The following is an 18,971-nucleotide window of genomic DNA, read 5'->3' on the forward strand; positions in this document are numbered from 1 at the left end:
AGCCCTTTTGATTGGGTAACAGATAAATAATGTGAAAGGTTTCTTCCACCAATCCATGTGTTTAGGATAATTAAGCTAGTTTCATTGGCATGAGCAATGTTACTGCTGCAAGACTTTAATATAACTGCTTTGGTGTGAAAGAAATCTATGTAATATTTTAGCAGACAGATACTTATGATGATTTTGTGGTGCTGCATAACTGTTGTAGTTTAGGCATTTGTAAAAATTACAGCCAGGTACTGACCTGGCTGCTAGAACATGTTTTAGTTTAACCACAGCTACCTGCTGTCACTTATCCTGTTTCCTGTAACTCGAGAAAGATGAGACACTTCCTCTCATCATTCAACTCCTTTCCTGTCTTGCCTTCCAATACACTTTTGCTTGGCTGTAGAAAACCCCCTACATAGGAGTTATTTCTGTGTAATTAAACAACAAAGTTCACATCACATTGTCTTCAAAACTGATGAGCTTGATTTGGTATAAAACTCACACCTCTTGTTTTACTGTATTTCCTAGCATGTTTTTGTTAAGATTTTCTCTTCTTGGTCTTCTCCAAATACTTTTCCCACTGAGGCTCACAGAGCTGTGGTAAAAGTTTGGTACGTTGTGTGCCTGAGAACCCGTGCAGGTGGACAGACTGCTTAGCTCATCCTAATGCTGCTGTAAGGCTGAATGGGATATGCAACAGCCTCCCTTCAGTAGATAATTGTATGATGAATTTGAGCATGCATTGTAGCTCCCATACTTTTTGCTGCAGTCTCCATTTCCTTTGTGTGTGTATGAGCAATTCCCCTGTCTGCTCCTAGAGGGAAGAAAAAACAACTGCTGAAAAAGCAGATTGCTGTTGCTACAATAATTAATGCAACCTGGTTGCTGAGCTGCCATTTATCCAGGTGCAGCTCTGTGCTGACTGGGAGTGTGATGTGGGCCTCTGAACTCATTTTGGTCACAGACCTTAACAAGGTATGGGCAAGAATATGTAGCAGAGGCACTGTTAGTCTTGTTAGAGGTTGGAACAATGAAGGAATATTGTTAGATAATCTATCCTGAAGACTGTTGATTGAGAAACTTGCTTCATAGAAAAGGGACTGAAAAAATAGGCTTTGCTAATACATACAGGTATCTTGGGTGTTTATATATCATTTATTTAACTGTAGGCTTGTGGAGCCATGTTTTGTGTACCTGAATTTACGTATGTCAGTCTGAATCAGTATACATGATTTTCAGGCAGTCTTTATCTCTTTAATATTTTTAGTACTATCAAATAGGGCAGGAATATTGTCTTAGAGTCATCATAAGAATGACAAAGAGGTGCTGTGAATTTAAAAAATTATTGGCAGTTACAGTATCTGCAATGGAAACAGAACATGGAATAGAATTTTCTGTATGTGAATTTCCAGAAATGAGTATCTTGTGGGGAACAGCTTTAAGCATTGCTTATTATTTAGCCCACACAGGATTTGTCTAATAAGGAAGTGTGTACTTAGCACCGCAAAACTGCTTTGTGTTGCAAGTGCCTTGTGAATTCTGAATAAATGCTTTTTATTATTTTGTTTTTGTTATGACATTGCAGGAGAAAAATGGACACATACAAGATGTTTGGGTCCTAGTCAGTTTAGTGAGATTGAGGATGGCTGGGTGCAAGTTTTTCTTTTCCTCTCTTGGCTCTGTGCTAAAGCCTAAAAACTTTGGCTTACAATAACTACCTTATACTATTGTACTGATTTGCTCATTGACCTTGCGTGATACAATGCAGTCATAGACTTGTTTGAAATCCATGTGCACAGCAGAGTAATAAATAATTTCAGTGCTGAAGTATGAGATTTTATCCTTAATTCAGTGTGAGTAAATGGAAGCAAAGGCTGTCTTTGGGTATATTAATAAATGGGATCCCAATCTCCAGGGAATGAAAGAGTGACTTTAAACTTTGAACCATCAGGAATGTTTCACATCCAGGATGGAATATATGCAATCAACAAATAGTTGATTGAAAAGATATCAAACTCACCTGTGTATTGTGAGAACATACCAATTGTAAAGTTATTCATTGGATTATGTTTCTCTTAAATTTTAAAGTCTAATGCATCTTGGTTTCTCTGCCTGAGTGTGCTGTGCTTTTTGGTATGTTCATTGATGAGGAATTAGCCAGGGTCAGTTACACCAAAATAGCCAATGACTTCAAGATGATTTAGTTGAACCCCACTATCAGGTTACTCAAAGCGCTGTCCAGCCTGGCCTTGAACACTTCCAGGGATGGGGCATCTCGCACATATCTGGGCAACCTGTTCCAGTGTCTCACCAACCTCATAGTGAAGAATTTCTTCCTTATATCCATTGTAGCGGTTCATTGACATGTCTGTAGAAGGAAGGTTGGCAATGTAGATTTACTGTTCCCTAATTCTTAGAGAGAGGAGCAAGGAAGAAGCCCTGGTGTCCCACTGCTCACTAGTGGCCATGCCACAGAGCTCTGCTAGACATACAGAAGCGTATTGCACACTGTAGCAGCACTGGGACCAGGCAGTTATATGGAGCATAGGCTCTGACAAGCCACCCAGTTCAGATTTTAGAAACTGCCTTCATGTTAGGAGGATGCTTCTGTGTGAAAAGCATTCAATATCTCATTCAGTGAACTTGTCAGTGAAAACGACCTCCAGAAAGGAAAAGTCTTGGATGGCGATACAACGAACATTCTTGTTTCTGTAGTACCATTTTGCTGTTTACAAAGAGGTAATTGATTTTTGTCTTTCAATGTTTCAGGAAGCATTCTCTTCAAATGCATGTCTTTGGAGGCTGACAGAATTACTGAGCAACAGGAGAAAGTACTGTCAGTCCTAGAGGAGAAGTTTCCAGATCTTCCCCCACGAGAGGAAATTATCTCTGTTCTCCAGGAGACTCAGTTTAACCCACAAGGTAGTGCAACTTGCTTCCATTTTTCTGACCTTTTACAAATTTAGTTATGTAACTGTATCAGAATGTATTGGCTCATTGTGTTTAGTGAAAGTAGTTACAGCATGCTATCTTCATTGACAGTTACATTTATTATATTTAATTTTAAATTAAGTGGCTTACATTCTGAACCATGTATTGTGATTTCTGTTGAGGAACTACTGAACTCCTAAATAATTTTTGTTGTCCTTACAGATAAAGGGAACATTGATTTATTTCATATATTGCTTTTACGGTTGTATTCTAACCAACAGTTTCTGTTGATGAAGTATAGGGGTATAAAACAATGTGTCAGCCCATATGTAGAAGTTGTGCTGCAATTGTCTGTGTGCTGTGGAAGTGTATCTTCTGAATCTTCTCAGGTTTATCAAGGGCTGTGTACAGGTGAAGTGAATGTGACTTCAGACTAAGATGAAGGAAGCAGTGGGAACTTTCATTTCCTTCTGCTAGAAATTGCTGAACACTTGTCATTTTTTCAGTGCTCAAAAGTGGGAATGTTTGAACTTCAATTTTGATAGCAGTCTTTTGAAGGGATGCTCTGAAAGCCCAAAAATATGAACTTATATTTTTTTACTTTGCTAAATGGCGTTTGCTATGAAGTTTTTAAGAAGGAGTGAGAATTTAATTACCAAGATACTTATTTGTTGGGTATATCAGGTATGCGCAGAGTCAATGCAGTCTCAGTCTTTTTTTACCTTTCTCAATGCACCTATCTGCAGAATCTTCTCATCTGGATTTAGGCTGTCAGCCTGATATGGCTGCCCTAGCTGGTAGTTACAGAAAGAATTTGATGTGCTGCTTCCTTTGCTCTCTCTTTCAGTGAGGTTGAAAGCTAAATTATTTCAGGGCTATACACCTTCACATAGTCCCTGAAGTTCCTCCAGGCATTAGTCAAGGAGTCATAATTCAGAAGTGAACTGAATGCAGCCTGGATTGGAGAGATGAAATGACTCTTTTATGGAACTCAGTTCTGTCAGTTGCCAGTGAAGATGGTTAAGTAATGTTTGTCATGTACTTGGCCCATGAAGTTTACCTTGATATCCAATGCAAAACTTGGAACAACAGATATAATGGTTTCAGTCTGCATGACATTGGTTACCAGTAATTTTCATGTGCTACATAAGGAGAGCAATGTCATACACTATTTCTTTTTGTCTCAAAGCTGCTGTTTGCTGTGTATCATAAGGTACATATTTAGCTCTGCATATATTCATGTAGCATTTGGATTAGTAAGGGGCTGTTGAGTTTCTGGAGTCATTTGAAGGCTCTGACCTTTGCTGAATATTTTACCTTATATATACCTGTTATTTTGGTCAGTATCATGGCAATTCAACATGAAATTTCTCAGTTTCATGCAGAAATAATAGTTTGTTGGCCTGAACTCATGAATCTGTTCTGAACTCATGAATCTGAACCAGAAAGTCTACAGGTGGCCTATAAATATTTTTGAGAGGACAGATGCATAAATATAATTAATATGTGTACATGAACCAGGTCATCTTGTCATTATATTCAATGCAGTGTTGGACTCCACTCCAAGAAAAGATTCCTTTCTTGGCTTAAGTTGGTATTTGACTCCCTCTTAAAAAACAACCATGCAAACACATTTGAATGTTATGCTTCTAAGCTTTAAAAGTCTGTGGACATTTTATTTACCATCTTACACTGAAGTAAGTGGCTTACATCTTTCTTTATACTCATATTTGGCTATCATCTCTGTATTTCTGATCATGTGATAGGATCATGTTCCTATACACAGATACATATTTTTTTTGAGGAATCTTTACAGCATTTTAGTCAGATAACTCCTGTTAGAGACATCGCCATCATGAAGATTTTCAGTACATTCTACATAAACATATCAACATGTCTAGTTGCAAAGTGAAGCAATTCCAGTTTCACTCTGCTATTTCTGATGATAATATGTACTTCTGTTTCTACGCTACATAAGCATCTAGTTCGTTCATTTGCCATTTGATATACGTGAGAGAAACCCATTGCTGTTGGTTCCAGTTTGCGAGGAAGGTCAGAAAGGTTGTGAATGACTTTATGTTTTTACGTAGTATCTTAAGTGTTTTGCTTCTGAATATTTTATAAGTGCCATAGTATTCCACATGTATTTTTCAATATATTACTCATTCCAGAAGTGTTTCATGTTAGTGATTTCCTATTAGACCATAGCAATGGACTGTCTACACATTTATCATCACTGGAATTCAGTTCTTTCAAAAAATGTGTTTTCATGCAACTTCATTGCAGACTTAATTCTTCATCCTTTGCTCCCCAGTCCCTCACCCCCCATCCTTAAAATCTCATCCTTGTTTAAAAAAACCCTCTAGAAATATTAACCATTGAAATATTCATGTTGTTTTTAATTTTCTCATAGAATGTCCTAAAATACAGAAGGCTCAATATTAAGGTCTAGTCTAAGCGTGTTTTTAATATATGTTGCTGCATCTGTCAGATGTAGATACTTGTATGTGTTGAAATTCCTTTCTCTTCTCAAACAGGTGTAAGTATTGAGGATGTTATGCTGAAAGATCTCAAGATTTCAGATGGAGAAATCAAAGTAGCCATTAGCACTGTGTACTTAACACTGGAGGTAAGAGAAAACTGAAATAACATAGTTTGTAAACAGCCCTTTTGCTTACAGAGATGGTCCTTTAGCAATGATTTTGAGCCAGTTATTTTCTCAGCATTATGTATGAGCAGAATTTAATTTTCAGTGATTTAATTAACTTTGGGAGAAGCAGTAACTGTTTGTAGTCTGACTTACATGATTATGCATCTGATTATTCCTTGCTGTTAGTCTGTACAACAGTGTGGTGAAACAATGGCATCAGTAAATTGCAGCCTTTGGGTGAATTCAAGGTGTGAACTTTCTGTTGTACTTAACCTAGGTAGTTATGAGCTAGGACTTTGTCCCACCTTTCACTTAAAATACGGCAAAAAATTTATAAAACCAGTTTAGCACGTTCAGCTTTTTGAGAGCAGGAGATACTTTTTCATGCTTTTTATAAACTTATCTTGAAGTATGTCTAATGCCACATTGCCTAAATGAAAATGTTGGTAGAAAAAAAAGGACCTCGATAGAGCAGAAGTTCCTAGAATTTTGATTATTTTGAATAAAACCTGATTATAAAGATTGTATTTATAAGCCTGAAAATGGCTGCTCAGATTTTCTTTCCTGACTGATCTGAAACATTTTTCAGTTGCGTAGGCAGAACTCTTGTGTACTATGTTTATCATTATATCAAGGTGATTTTTGTCATGGATGTCAGTAGCTATCTGCCTTGACCTGAAGGAGATATAACTGTTACTGGCTGTTACATAAAAGTATTAATTTAAAAATATTAACGTTTAGATCACTGTTCAAGTTTGACATGGCAATATTATTTCTGATGTAAGTTTGCATACTGATACACAGTTTAATAATAAAACTAGCTAGACTGAGGAGAATCTCAACAACAGAGACACGTTTACATAGTGTATATTTGCAGTGTACACTCTGATCATGTCCCTGGAGGTCACCCATACAAAAGTATTTAACATACAAAAGAAACTGTCATCTTCTACTTTTGCATTTTACTTCAATAAAAACTTTATTTTATCTCAAATAGTACTAAAGAAACAAAATTAAAAAAAAATCATGTTAATAGTTTTTCGCTGTGTGTATCCTGTGAGATTTCTTACAACATGTCTTTTCTGCTGGGTTTTACAAAAAATATGGTACTTCTGTGGTTGAAGAGTTTGTGGTGCAGTCAAGCTAATAATTATTAATGTATTTCTGCTTTCATATTAAAATACACAAACAAAATTGGGTAGCAAAGCTTCAAGAAATGAATCAGAATACGTTAGTTTCTTGGTTAGTTTCTGTGTCAAGCAGGCTTTACCAGCACTGCTTTATGAACTCTAATTTTTCCTTGTGAAAATTATGCCAAGGTTGGGAGGAAAGGGGATAGGGAAAGAGTATTGTAAGATAAATCCCCCAAAAAAGAGATTGAAAACAAAACAACAGGAAGATTTTATTAAGTATTTTTAAATATCCTTACCTTCTGTCAGTTTCAGTGAATGGTGGACACGCAGGAGCTAGCTTTAGCATTATGTTTTATTTATTTTTCTTTTAATCTTAATTTCACAGTTGGGATGGAGGTTAGTTTTGCATTTGCTGCATTACTTTGTTCAAATGTTTTCTGAACTCCCTGATTTACAGTGCTTGACCTGAAAAAGACCTTTTTTACTTGCTCTTCTTAGGGCCAGGGATGATATGGTCTGCACAATGGTAAAGCAGATGGCTTGTAAAAACATTCTAAACTAGTTACTTCACCCAGTATCAGAAATACATACAAGGGAATTAGAGATGAAACTGTCTAGACCTGTCTTGCCTGTTCAGTTAAGAATTCTATTATGAACTCAGAATACACAAACCTTAATTACTTCAGGATTTTTTCAACAATAATAATGGTGATTTGTTATTTGTTCTTAAAATGCTCTATAGATGTTACTTAATCAAAAATAAAGGTTGGCTTTGCTGTCAGTGTTAAACCTCTAATGTGTTTGCTTCTCAGAAGTATCTTTTCTTAAAGTACTTTCTATAGGCTTGATTATTTGATTTGGTTCAGTGGTCTAATTGATGATAGATGATAAAACCAAAGAGGATAATTACGTGATTATAGTTGCTGTTCACAAGCATGCATCCCTGCTAGGCTGGATATGTATTGTGTAGAGTGAAAGTGTTGCAGCTCAACACTCAAGCTCTGATTTCAGTCAGTTTTATGATAGTAAAGGCAGAGATTAGTGAGTCTGATATTCTAACAAATGTCATACCTCAGTTGCATATACTCAAATTATTCTAACCTTTCCTTATTTCTGTTTTTATGCCAAGTTTGACAGATCTCTGTTCAAAGTAGATTCTGGAAAAATTTTCTGTTCTTGAGAGGGTCAGTGCTCTTTTTAGCAGAGTCTTGAACTGGAGCTAAGTTCCTCTCTATTCTCTAATCCTTATTTCCTATATTAAATTAATCGTTTCCTCAGTCTCCTTTCTGTAAATTGGGATATTAATATTTTATTTCACAAGTGTGCTGTGAATTAATTTATGCATTATAATTGCATAACAATTAAATTAATTGAAGCTTGTGTTAGGCATGTTGTGATAAACCCTATTTTTATTGGTATTGAAACATTGAAGGGAATATTGTGTGAGTTCTCTGAAAGGAAGGAAATGATGGTAACTGATAAGTCATCAGCTGGAAGTTAATACTCATATTTACTTCTAGTATTATTGCATAGCAATACTTAGACATGAAGGACACATGCAGGTACACTCCTGCTTTCCAGTTTTTCAAGAAGACATGAATGCAAAAATAGTAGTGCAGTTGCTCTCAGTGCTTTATTTGAATATATATACTCATACCAATCAAGAGTGTGTGATTTATATCCATCGTGTATTGGCTTTTATTGTTAAATTACTGATTTTTAAAGTGTCTTGATAAAAGCCAATCTTTCAGATATCAAAGGAGTAGATAGCACTCTCAATAGTGATAAAGGCAGGGAGGGCATTTTATGTGCATGTGTTTACGTTTCTATAGGAGTCTGTATGCAGTTTGCATTTCTGGAGATAATTGCCTTCAGATCTGGGCTTCCTGGATTTAGGTAGCATTAAAGTTGTGAATTGAAATCAGTGACTGGCTACCAGAGCTCATGCTATTTGGATTTCACATGCATAGCAGTGCTTCTTGAAGAGAATGACGAAAGAAAAGTGGCAGCGCCCAGATCATGGTTATTTTTGTTGCCTTTGCTGGAAAGTTTCCCGAAGTCATAATAGTGATTACTCATAGGATATTGTAGAAAAATTCAGTGCATGCGTTACAGTTAATTTCTGTTATATTATGCCATACCCTGAGAGTATATTTTGCTTTTTCTCTGCTGGAATTCTCTTGGAAATAAGAAGTAACTTCTCAATGTGACTTTCTGTGAAAGTTATTTTTTTCCTGAGAAAGGAATACTTCCTTTGTAAACTGAACTCTGTTCTATGTTTTTTTTTAAGTCTAGTGCACCAGAAAAACAATCCAGGTTTCATGAGTGTTCAGTTTAGTAGAAATGGCTCCTGATATTGTAGCTTAATAACGTGTTTGTTGGACTAAGTCCTTGGTCTTTGGAGTCGTGAAATTTTTTTCTAACTGTTCACAGAACTTACAGTAACACAGGGAGATAGAAAACCAAGTTTCTCCAGGGAGAAGCAGGGCAGTCTGTTGAAAACAAGGCAAATAGTCTCTGATTGTGTGCTGTTGACTGTAACAGCCAAGGGAGTACACGTTTTTTTGAAGGTTGACCAGTCTGTTGAGGTTCTTGTTCATGTTTCTGGCTATGGTATCTGAATACTCATGAAGGTAGTTTCGAGGTTGTGGAGGTTGTTCAATCTTTTAGTATTGTAAGGTTGGAGTCACCTGGAGATCTAGAGAAAATGTCAAGAGCCTCAGTGCAGGTTGCTGTCACCAGTGTTGTTGCCTCAAGATAGTGACCTGCAAGCTCATGTCAGTATGGTCATGTTGGTTGTCCTTAGGTAGCGTTTACTAGTCCAAGCGAGTTGAGGATGGCACCAAGGGAAAGTTCTGGCTCTTCCAACAATTTTCTTTCGTGGCTCTGTGTCTCAGAAAAAATCATGTTGACTGTTCCAGCAACAGTAACTTAGGAAATTTAGAAATGTTTGGTCACACAGTGGACCTGCTCCCTAATGAATAGTCTAATCTCAGAGAGATGGTTTCATTTTCAGGCTGTTTTGTGGTAGTAGTATGGCATGCAACTGCGTTACTTATTTTGACAATTTCATTTGAGTACTATGAAAAGTGATGCTCTTAGTACTTCTCTAAAGCAAATCAAGAATCTCTGTCTCAGCTGGAACATGTGAAACAAGTGCTAGGTAGACTATTACACACAGTTAAATGAGGTTAAAACATGTTTGTGCAAAGGTTTGAACTTTTGTATTCTGTCTGTAATGACTGGACCATAGTTACGTATTTAGGAACTTTTTTCTTGCAGCATGAATATAAACATATTTTAAATAGCATCAGATTGGTCCATGAATTTGTTTTTAATATTAAAAACAAAACAAGAAGAAAACCCCAAGTAAACATGTTAACAGTTAATCTTCCAGTAATGGAATTAGAAACAAAATTCTCAGCAACTTACAATAGCAATGCTGTTCAGAAGTATTTTTCTGATGCCTGTTGTGAGAAGTTAGGGTATGTAAAATAAATGATGTATGGAGCTGTAGGAATGCGACTTTTGCAGACTACCTTATGTCTAAGGAACATTAAACATAGGGTTCTCGTTTAGCAAATAAATAACCATTCATTTCAATGGCTGCATAGTCTGGACTTTTGTGCGTATTTTTGCAAAGATGAGAAGAGGCCATTAGGGATTTAATATAAAATAAATCGCCAAGGGGTCTTCTTGTAGTCCTAGTCTTTCTGCCACATGGTGTGTCACTAATGTGCATAAATGGGCTTAAATGAATTTGTTATCTGTAATACATTTGCAGTATGTATATATTTATATATTATTTTTTAATTGTGTTTAAAAATAAAACATTAAATACATCATTTCTGAGAGCTGAAAACATACCATTTGTAAATAAATCAACCTTAATTAAGGTCTTAAAATGTCAGTGTGTGATATCTGCCTGTAGGAAAACGTATAACATATATAGTACACAAAGCTTGAAACTACTTTCATTTGCTTTTTCAGAAGTACTAGGAGGGTTAAGTTACAACCTGTCCTGGGTTCAGGGGGAGGGAAAGAAGGAGGGGAGTGCGTGAACGAGTTACCTGACTGGGTTTAAACCACGACACAACCTTACAGGACTGAGTAATGCAGCCTAAACATGCATTAACGTAAATACTGTGCTCATGTTTAAACATCAGACTGACGGGTTCTGGAGGAGGGTAGCTGTTCTGTTGATGCCTCAGCTCAGCCAAAGTACCCCAGTTGTAATGAGTACAACCCAAGGTGCAGAGAGCTGAGGCAGACCTGCTGAATTCCCTGTTACAGTTAGTTACTGGTCTCTAAAGATGTGAAAGCAAAGTGGTGAGGAGAACCTCTGAACTGTTTTCAGGTGTTTTCTAATTAACTGTGTAAAACCAAATGGCAACAAAATTGACATTGGTTACAGTGATTATCAGGATTGCTTATACTTTTAAACTCAAGACCAGATACCTCCCAGGAGATGACGCGAGGGTGATAGGAGCTAAAGTTCCCTTACTCGGTGAGATGTTTCTGTATGAAGTGATGAAGGATGCCAGGCAAGGTGCTCATTGTGGTAACTTGTGATGTGAGAAAAATGTAAGCTTGCAAAGCTGTCCAAGACCATTCCATTTATCAATCAGTCCAAGTCAGCCTGTGCTTAAATCATTAAATAATGATTTATCCAAATGTCATTTTTGTAAGGTATATTTGATTATTTTATTCTATATTGCTGTCATAACTCATAGTAAACCAGAGCCATCAGAGATTTTGTACTTGCAGTATCTGTTTAAGAATGCATGAGGTATACAGCGATATCAGTTCTGCAATGGTATGTATGTATGACTTCAGTTTATTTTGGTGTCTGAAGAAATTGAATAGACTTCATCCATTATAATTTGTGTGACGTTTAATCTGAATTTGGTTCATGCTATGGTTTATGATTTTGACATTACTGGTTTTGTTTAATCTTGGTTCAAAAGCTAATAAACCAAGTAAAATAACCATTAGAATTATTGAAGCAAAGACATGAGATTAATCTACTAACATAACAGTAAAAATATGCTTGTGTTTATAAGTACATTGTTCAAGAAGATAAACTGTATTTTCTTTTGTGAACACATGAAATGTGTTTAAATAAATTAAGATGGTTTTGTTATGAAATACAGCTGTATAATATGCACCATCTCTCAGCTAAACAAAATGCTATCTACAGTATCATTATTGGACTGCTTTCCTGAATTCTACAAAGCTAATTTATCATTTGTGTACTCTTCAGTTCTTGTCAGAAGCATCTCAGCTCAGCTGCTTATGGGGCATAGACACTGACAGCGGGAGGTGCTGTTTTGAGAAATGTTCAGCATAAAAAGAGTTGTTTCTGTGAAATACCAGACACATTTTTAAAATTTCAATGTAAATCTAGTATTTTAAGATCTACCATAATACATGGGAATATAGGAACTGATAATAGGGATAACAGTAGTATGAATATTTCAGCAAAGTTAGGGGTTTTGTTATTTAGTTTCTGTCTTTTCTTTGCTGTTGTGTGAGAAAAAACTTAGAACATGAAACTGTTGATCCAATATTACAGTATAATTCCACCTGTAGGTAAAAGGACTTCTTTTTGGTTTGCTAGTGTTAGTGTTGCATTACTACAGACAACGGCAATTCTGTTAACAGGGAGTGATAAGTACATACAGGGTATTTCTAAATAAATGTCTGCCTTGGTGACAGCTTTTGTGTTTGTCATTTAGAAATTAAAAATCCAACAAACCCGAGACATTTTAAATCATGCAGTATTTATTTAGAATAGTGACGTTTTGATGCAGAAAACTGACAAAACATGTCTTCTGTGTCTTGAAATATTCATTTTATTCCATCTGTTTGGCAGAGTGTGCCTAAAGTACCTTCTGAACTGGAATGTGTCTATTTAACACTTGTAAACAATACAATAGCCTGTGTTTTTAGCATGCACCATTAAATTTTATACCTTCTGCTACCTATCAGGAGCCTAGTCCTGGAGCTGTTGGTTATTTTAAGATGTAGGAACATTTTGGAATTTTGAATCAGTCAGATCAAGTGCTCTGTAAGTCTTTTCAGTATTCATGTTTTCTGGTTAGATGATGACAGGGAAGATCCTTCTTTTGACTCAGTGTAACTCTGTATACACTCAGGCTTACTTGAAGTCAAGTACTTGTTTTGTCTGACTGGAAACAGTTTATTGAACTTCATATGCATTTAATTTTATATGCATTTTGTTATATTTCACTCATAATAAAGGGATCAAAAAATACAAAATTATTCAAGTTGAAACCCCCTTCAGCCCCTATTTGAGTACTCAAATTAAGAGTAGCTAAGAACACCAGCCATAATTTTACCAAAGAATGCAATTTTTCTTTCTCTCTTTCTAAGAGACAGGTAAAGTTTTTTTTCTCAGAAAGATTACCACTTCTATATTCAGAATTATTCACAGCTTCTATGCCTCTCTAACAACGCATAGTTTTCATCGTGAGGCTGCTGCATGAATATTATTCATCAGTAAAAGTCACTTCTTCTGCTATTCCACTGTATTTAAGTGAATATAGGTGAAGTCTAACCTGCAGGCTCTTTTGACCCTAGAAAAACAGATATTCACAGCTCCTGTGTATATTGTAAGTACTGCAACATCTTGTTTTTTTACCAATTTTAACTTTTCTGTATAGTCTTGATACATAAGGTAGCAAATGAAAACTTCTTCAAGGTAATTTTGAACTGCTTTGGGGATAAAGACTTATTATTTTTCTCCATAATAAATTATTTGTACAAGTGGATTTTTTTAGTATGGAATTGCCCCACTTCTGAAATAATGACAGTAACTTTAATCAAAGTTGAATTCATTGATTATGATGAAAAGAGCAGAATGTGCTCTACGACTTAGGTAGGCTTTTAGCATGCTTTCTTTTCCTATCTGCCTTTTTATTATTACTTTATCTGAAGAACAAATCGCTCATTAATTTGAATTTCATAACTTTTTCCATACTTGTGATTTATGGTAACAACAAAATCATTCTTTGTCTGAAAATTTAGCTGCAGAGAGATTTTCTTTTGTCATGCTAGCATAATTCATGTTTATTTTATACAAAGCCACAGAGTTCTTTTTACTGTTTAGGTAAAAAAGGTAGAACTGGATGATTTCTTCAGCTGTGATCATGTAGCTCTCAATGCATCAGAGTTTCTCATGCATACCGACAACTGTCTTCCAGGATTCTTACAGTCCCTTTTCCTTCTGAACACAAGATAAACACAACACTTATGATGATATAAAACACAAAAAAGTTTTTGAGGCCACCAGCTTTATGCCAAAAGAAAACTGTGGCAGCTGATTATTTTATCTTCTCCAAATAAGAAAAATCACAGCGTTTGCATTGTAGAGATGGGAAATTCAGTCATATATACAACCCTTTCACACCTGGGGGAATGTTATTGTCATTCATATCATCAGTTCTATAAGAAATGAAAAATGAATTGGAATTCTTCTCATTTGTATGAACAACAAAACCAGTTGGAAGAAAATCTTTCCTGCCCTGAATTCAACCTTTGCCAACAAAAGCTATTAGTTGGCATCTATTTATTGGTAGTTCTGGTTCTTCTTACAGAAGGACAAATCTCAGTTGCGTTTCAGCATTTCTATCTTGCTGTTCTTCTTGTCTTTTTCTTAGTTTTATTTCCAATTAATTTTCATAAAACATGACTCTCCTTCCCTCCTCCCTCTTCTTGGGAAAAAAAAAAAAAAATAAAGAAGAAAAACCGGAAAGATGTAGGTACTTACAGAAACAGGGAGGTAAGAGTAAAAATTTCCCTTAGGGAAGCTTCTTGATGTCCAGTCTTCCTTTTTCCTCCTCTACTACAAGATTTCCAGAGTAATAGTCAGCAATTGTGCCTGGATTCCACACCCAGGATTTGCCTTTTTTTAGTTTTCACAAATCCCAGACATCTGTATATGCTGGTTTGTTCTTTTGTGTATTTGTCACAGATTAGAAAGAAAAAAGGTTGGAATAGATCAGTTTTGTACCTGAAATGGGAACTGTTAATGTCAACAGTTAATGGGAATGTTAACTCTTCATCTTGACTCAACATCTTAGAACACCATGGACTACACTAATGGGATTATTTAAACTGAAGAAGGATTTGGGGATGAATTTGGATAAATGACAATTATACAACTAATAATTCTTGTAATTGTGTTTTAAAACTGAAAATTGTAATGGAGCATTAAGTTAGGCTCTGCTTTTGTCAGATGCATCATGTACTGCATCATATTCTGCTGGAAATGTATTGTTTTGGTCTAAAAAGTTTGTCATCTCTGTATAAATAGCATTAAGCAGGGTGGTTTCTCAGTATTTGCTATTAAAGAAGACTTTCTAAATAAAGGGATTAGAGATAATTCAGAAAAAAAAAAGTGATTTTCCTTTCAGATCTCTCAGTTGAGTATTTGCCATATGGGTTGCTCAGCATCACACTCTCAGCAGGTCTAATTTATGGTAAACACACAGTGAGTGAACAGAAGAAAAAGGCAATGAAAATATTAATATTCTTTCCCCGCCCCATTTTTTTAAACTGCACTAAACATACTCAGGTTCAGCCCATATCGTTGTGGCATTTAGTTGAGTATGTATGTATTTGCCACTCTGCTGGGAGTTCGTGAAGACTGAAATGCTGCGTGAGTCTTTTCTTGCCGTGAGACTGATTTGCTGGAGCTTGCATGGCAGTGTGTAAATTATACCTTCCCTGCTCTGATCTGGCATGCTGCCAGGCCCCCCCAGGCTGTGCTCTTTCCATGACAGGCAGTTGTTGAAAACATTGCTGTTCTTTCTGTGGCATGGGGTGCACTGGTATGTAAAAAATAAATAAATAAATAAATCTGTTTTACAGTTAAGAGCAGGCATATCTGAGTAAAAGAAACCCCACTGCATAAACAGATGTGTTCTGAAAATAGAAATTGCTTTCATTACGCAGTTGATAGTGTAATTACAAACAGGAAATAGATACAAAAGGAAATGCTTTAGAAAAAAAAGCTGTGGTTTGAGTCCTGCCCTCTGCCTTATGGTCATACAATAGCCCTTGCTAATGCACGTACTTTTTGTCTTTCTGTCTGGATACTTTCTGTTCCAGCAAGAAACCTGAACATTCCCATTACAGATCTGAGGAGTCCGACAAATAATTGAGAACTGTGCATGTTCAGATTTAGAAGAAAGTGCAGCAGTCCTGCATTGAACAATCATGGTGTGATTTCTTTTAGGCAACACTTTTTCTAAGTCTTCAAGAGGAAATACTTAATTTAGCATGCCTGAAGGTATTTAGTTCAAATAAATACAAACCCCTTACTTTGTATCATGCTAAATGTTTAGCTCAGTGTGATCTCCACAGGTTGGCGTTAACATCCACACGTTGCATATTTAGCTTGTATATTAGTGTTTGCAGTTGTATTTGATTTCCACTTGTTCAGTCTTTTGAACAGTGGTTAATTAGAACAGCCAGTTTTGTTTCTCTGCTTATTATTGTACTCCTCTGGTGTGCTGCATCTTGTTGATCTTCTCCATGAACTAATCTGTAAATACTTGTAGATTAATAAATAGAAAATATTGGTTGTTCTATCATCTAGTATGAATTCTTCCTTCATGTATATCATTAGCCTAATTGTTTACAGTGTTCCAGTCAGTTACACTTACACAGATCCTCTGAGGTAATGGAGTTGTGTTTTGTAGTATAAACCAATATTTACTCAGAAGTCAAACCTCAGCCTCACTTCCTGTGGACTTCTAGTGCTATCAGTGCAGCAGTAAAATCCAGAGTGAGATTTTCAAGATGCCTGGGTAGGCAGAACCATGAAAGTAATTGTACTGATTCCTATCTATGTACTTAGATTTTGTGAATAACAGCCAGCTGTAGTCAGGTGCCATTGGTGACTGTTGTGGACTCTGTGGATTTCATGCTTTAACCATTTTAGAAAAATGTCAATTTTCAGTGTCTTCTGTCAATTGAAAATTGGGGGGGTTGAGAGGTTGAAGTAAATTAAGTGATGAGGGATCCTTGTGTACTGTACACTCAGTTATTTTGAATTCACGTTCTGAATACGTTTAAGGTGGCATTGAAATTGGTTGTGTTTTTGATTTTCCATTATTAAAGACTGAAATACAAGCATATTTTCAAATGGCGTTCGGCACAGTCAGTGATGTACCTGTGCTTGATGCCACTATTCTTCACAAAATGTGATAATAATGTTATCTGTTAACATAAAACCAAAGTTTGACTCCACGGAAGCAGCTGGAAAAGGATAACCACAAATGCTTAAACCTCTTAGAAGCACACTGTTTGACATATTATGTTAAAACTTCCTTATATTTAGGATTCTTTTAAGGAAAGTACTTGTGCTGAGTCTCAGCTGGTGTGCATAGAGGAATATTCATTTCCCAGTGGTAACATGGAATTTGATTTTTTTTTTTAACCTTTTTTATATATATTTAATGGATTGAAACACTCTGAAGAAAAAAAAAAAAAAACAAAACATTCATTTGGGGTTCTAATCTAGTTCAAAGGGGTTTTATAGTTCTGAATCCAACCTTTTCTCATGTTTTATATATACATAAATCAGAAGGTTATGTCTTGTCCAGGCTAGCAGGGAGCAGAAACAGTCCTTTGCTATGACGTCCAGGAAGATGACCATTCGGGAATGAATGTTTACTGGGTTGATACTGCAGGTGTTTTGAAAAGGGATTGTCTACAGCTTGGCAAGAGGGTCATACTAACAGCAGTATGTGCTAAAACTTAATATTTTGTAATTGCAAGAGAGGGGTATATGAACTTTGTAAAATATGGTGGGTATTCCATGCCTGCAACTCCATTACAGTTTGAAATTCTGAAGTGTGGTTATTCTGTTGTAGTGCTCTGTGCATAGAGTCAGGCAATGTTTCTGCAGTAGAGGAGTGTGATGGAAGCAACTGAATGAGAGGAGCTTTCAGGGATTTGATGTCTGGTCAGAAAGGACATTCCAAGAGCCAGGGAAGAGGCGTGAAATGATAGCAGAAGAGGACAGTGAGCAACTGTGGCACAGAACACAAAGGCATAAACCAGTATGAAGCTTCACCAACTTGTGCACTTCAAGACTATACCTACTAATCTGCAGCATGGTGTCACATGTAAAAGTGTGCCATACATTTATGTGTGTGTATATAGATAGTTATATAGATGCACCACTTATGGAAGGAATATGTGTGCTGAGAGACATATGAGCTCTCCACCTGCTGTGTAACATGAAGTTTTTGCTACATGGAAAACGAATTAGGCTCACTCAACTTTATCTTTAATTACCCATTTTCTTTATTCTAATGCAATTTGATGCTCATTTCTGCCTATGAGGGTGCATCTACATTTCTTACTCAGATTCTGAGAAATAAATTTCTAACTTTTCTGAAATTCAGACCTGTTCTGAGAAAACATCTTGCCAAAGTTTCTTGGTTCAAGGAAATGGAGAGAGGCTGGACTCTCTTCTGACATAACTTAGCAACCAAGAGTGTTGTTTCTGTCTTCAGTTTGACCTTGCACAAGCAGCAAAACTGACTCAGTTACACTCGGTAGTAAAATGTTGTTCCAAGAACAGCTTATTATGTATATGATTTGGCTTAAACTTTGCTGTTGGCAGTGAAGATTTAAGAGCTGGAAGAAGTATCTGTGGTGAAAGTCAGCTGAAAGAAAGGGGTTTCAGGTGCAGGGTGAATTAACGTTTTCCAAAGGATATTCTAGGGGTAAGATAACAGTCCAGTTTCCATTGAGAGAAAGTAAAATTGTAAGCAGATGAGTAGCAATGCTGTTTGTTAGACCAGAGACATAGCCTAAAGACATCATCTTGAATGGTACCTACAGTAAAATCTTTTAGTATTTGGGCAAAGCAGGATGAAGATAAAGGTTATATGATATGTGGAAATACCTCCATAATTCCACAGATCAAAGAAAACTAGAGACAAGTATCTCATGCAGATACAGAAGGTATCTCATATTGGGTCTTAGTTAATAGTGTTTCATAATCACAGACAGCGAAGTCAAAGTTTTTCACAGAAGTAGAAGTGATTTCATTACAATGGCAGATGCAGATTTTAACAGAAGACATCTCATTTTGCATCAAAAGGTAGAAGCTTTGTTTTTCTGATGTAAAAATTGAATTAGTTTTGCAGTATCTGTATAAAGCTGGTTTTCTTGGTAGTTTTAGAGATACCACGCTGGTAAAGCTTTAAAAAGGGGATGTCTTGACC

At 36.1% G+C, this 18,971-nt stretch overlaps 1 protein-coding gene across 5 annotated transcripts in view; it reads left to right on the forward strand.

Annotated features, from left to right (window-relative positions):
- The window catches only part of PRUNE2 (prune homolog 2 with BCH domain), a 136,836-nt gene that overhangs the window by 37,809 nt on the left and 80,056 nt on the right, over positions 1 to 18,971 (forward strand). For all 5 annotated transcript variants that reach the window (XM_062641163.1, XM_062641180.1, XM_062641170.1 and 2 more), the window contains exons 5-6: positions 2,758 to 2,910; positions 5,457 to 5,548. In XM_062641163.1, coding sequence (XP_062497147.1) covers positions 2,758 to 2,910; positions 5,457 to 5,548 — 245 coding nt within the window. The remainder of the gene's footprint in view (positions 1 to 2,757; positions 2,911 to 5,456; positions 5,549 to 18,971) is intronic.

Source organism: Pezoporus occidentalis, unplaced genomic scaffold (assembly GCF_034315485.1).
Source record: "Pezoporus occidentalis ecotype Australia unplaced genomic scaffold, CSIRO_AGI_Poc_V1 ctg117, whole genome shotgun sequence".
NCBI classification, from domain to species: Eukaryota; Metazoa; Chordata; class Aves; order Psittaciformes; family Psittacidae; genus Pezoporus; species Pezoporus occidentalis.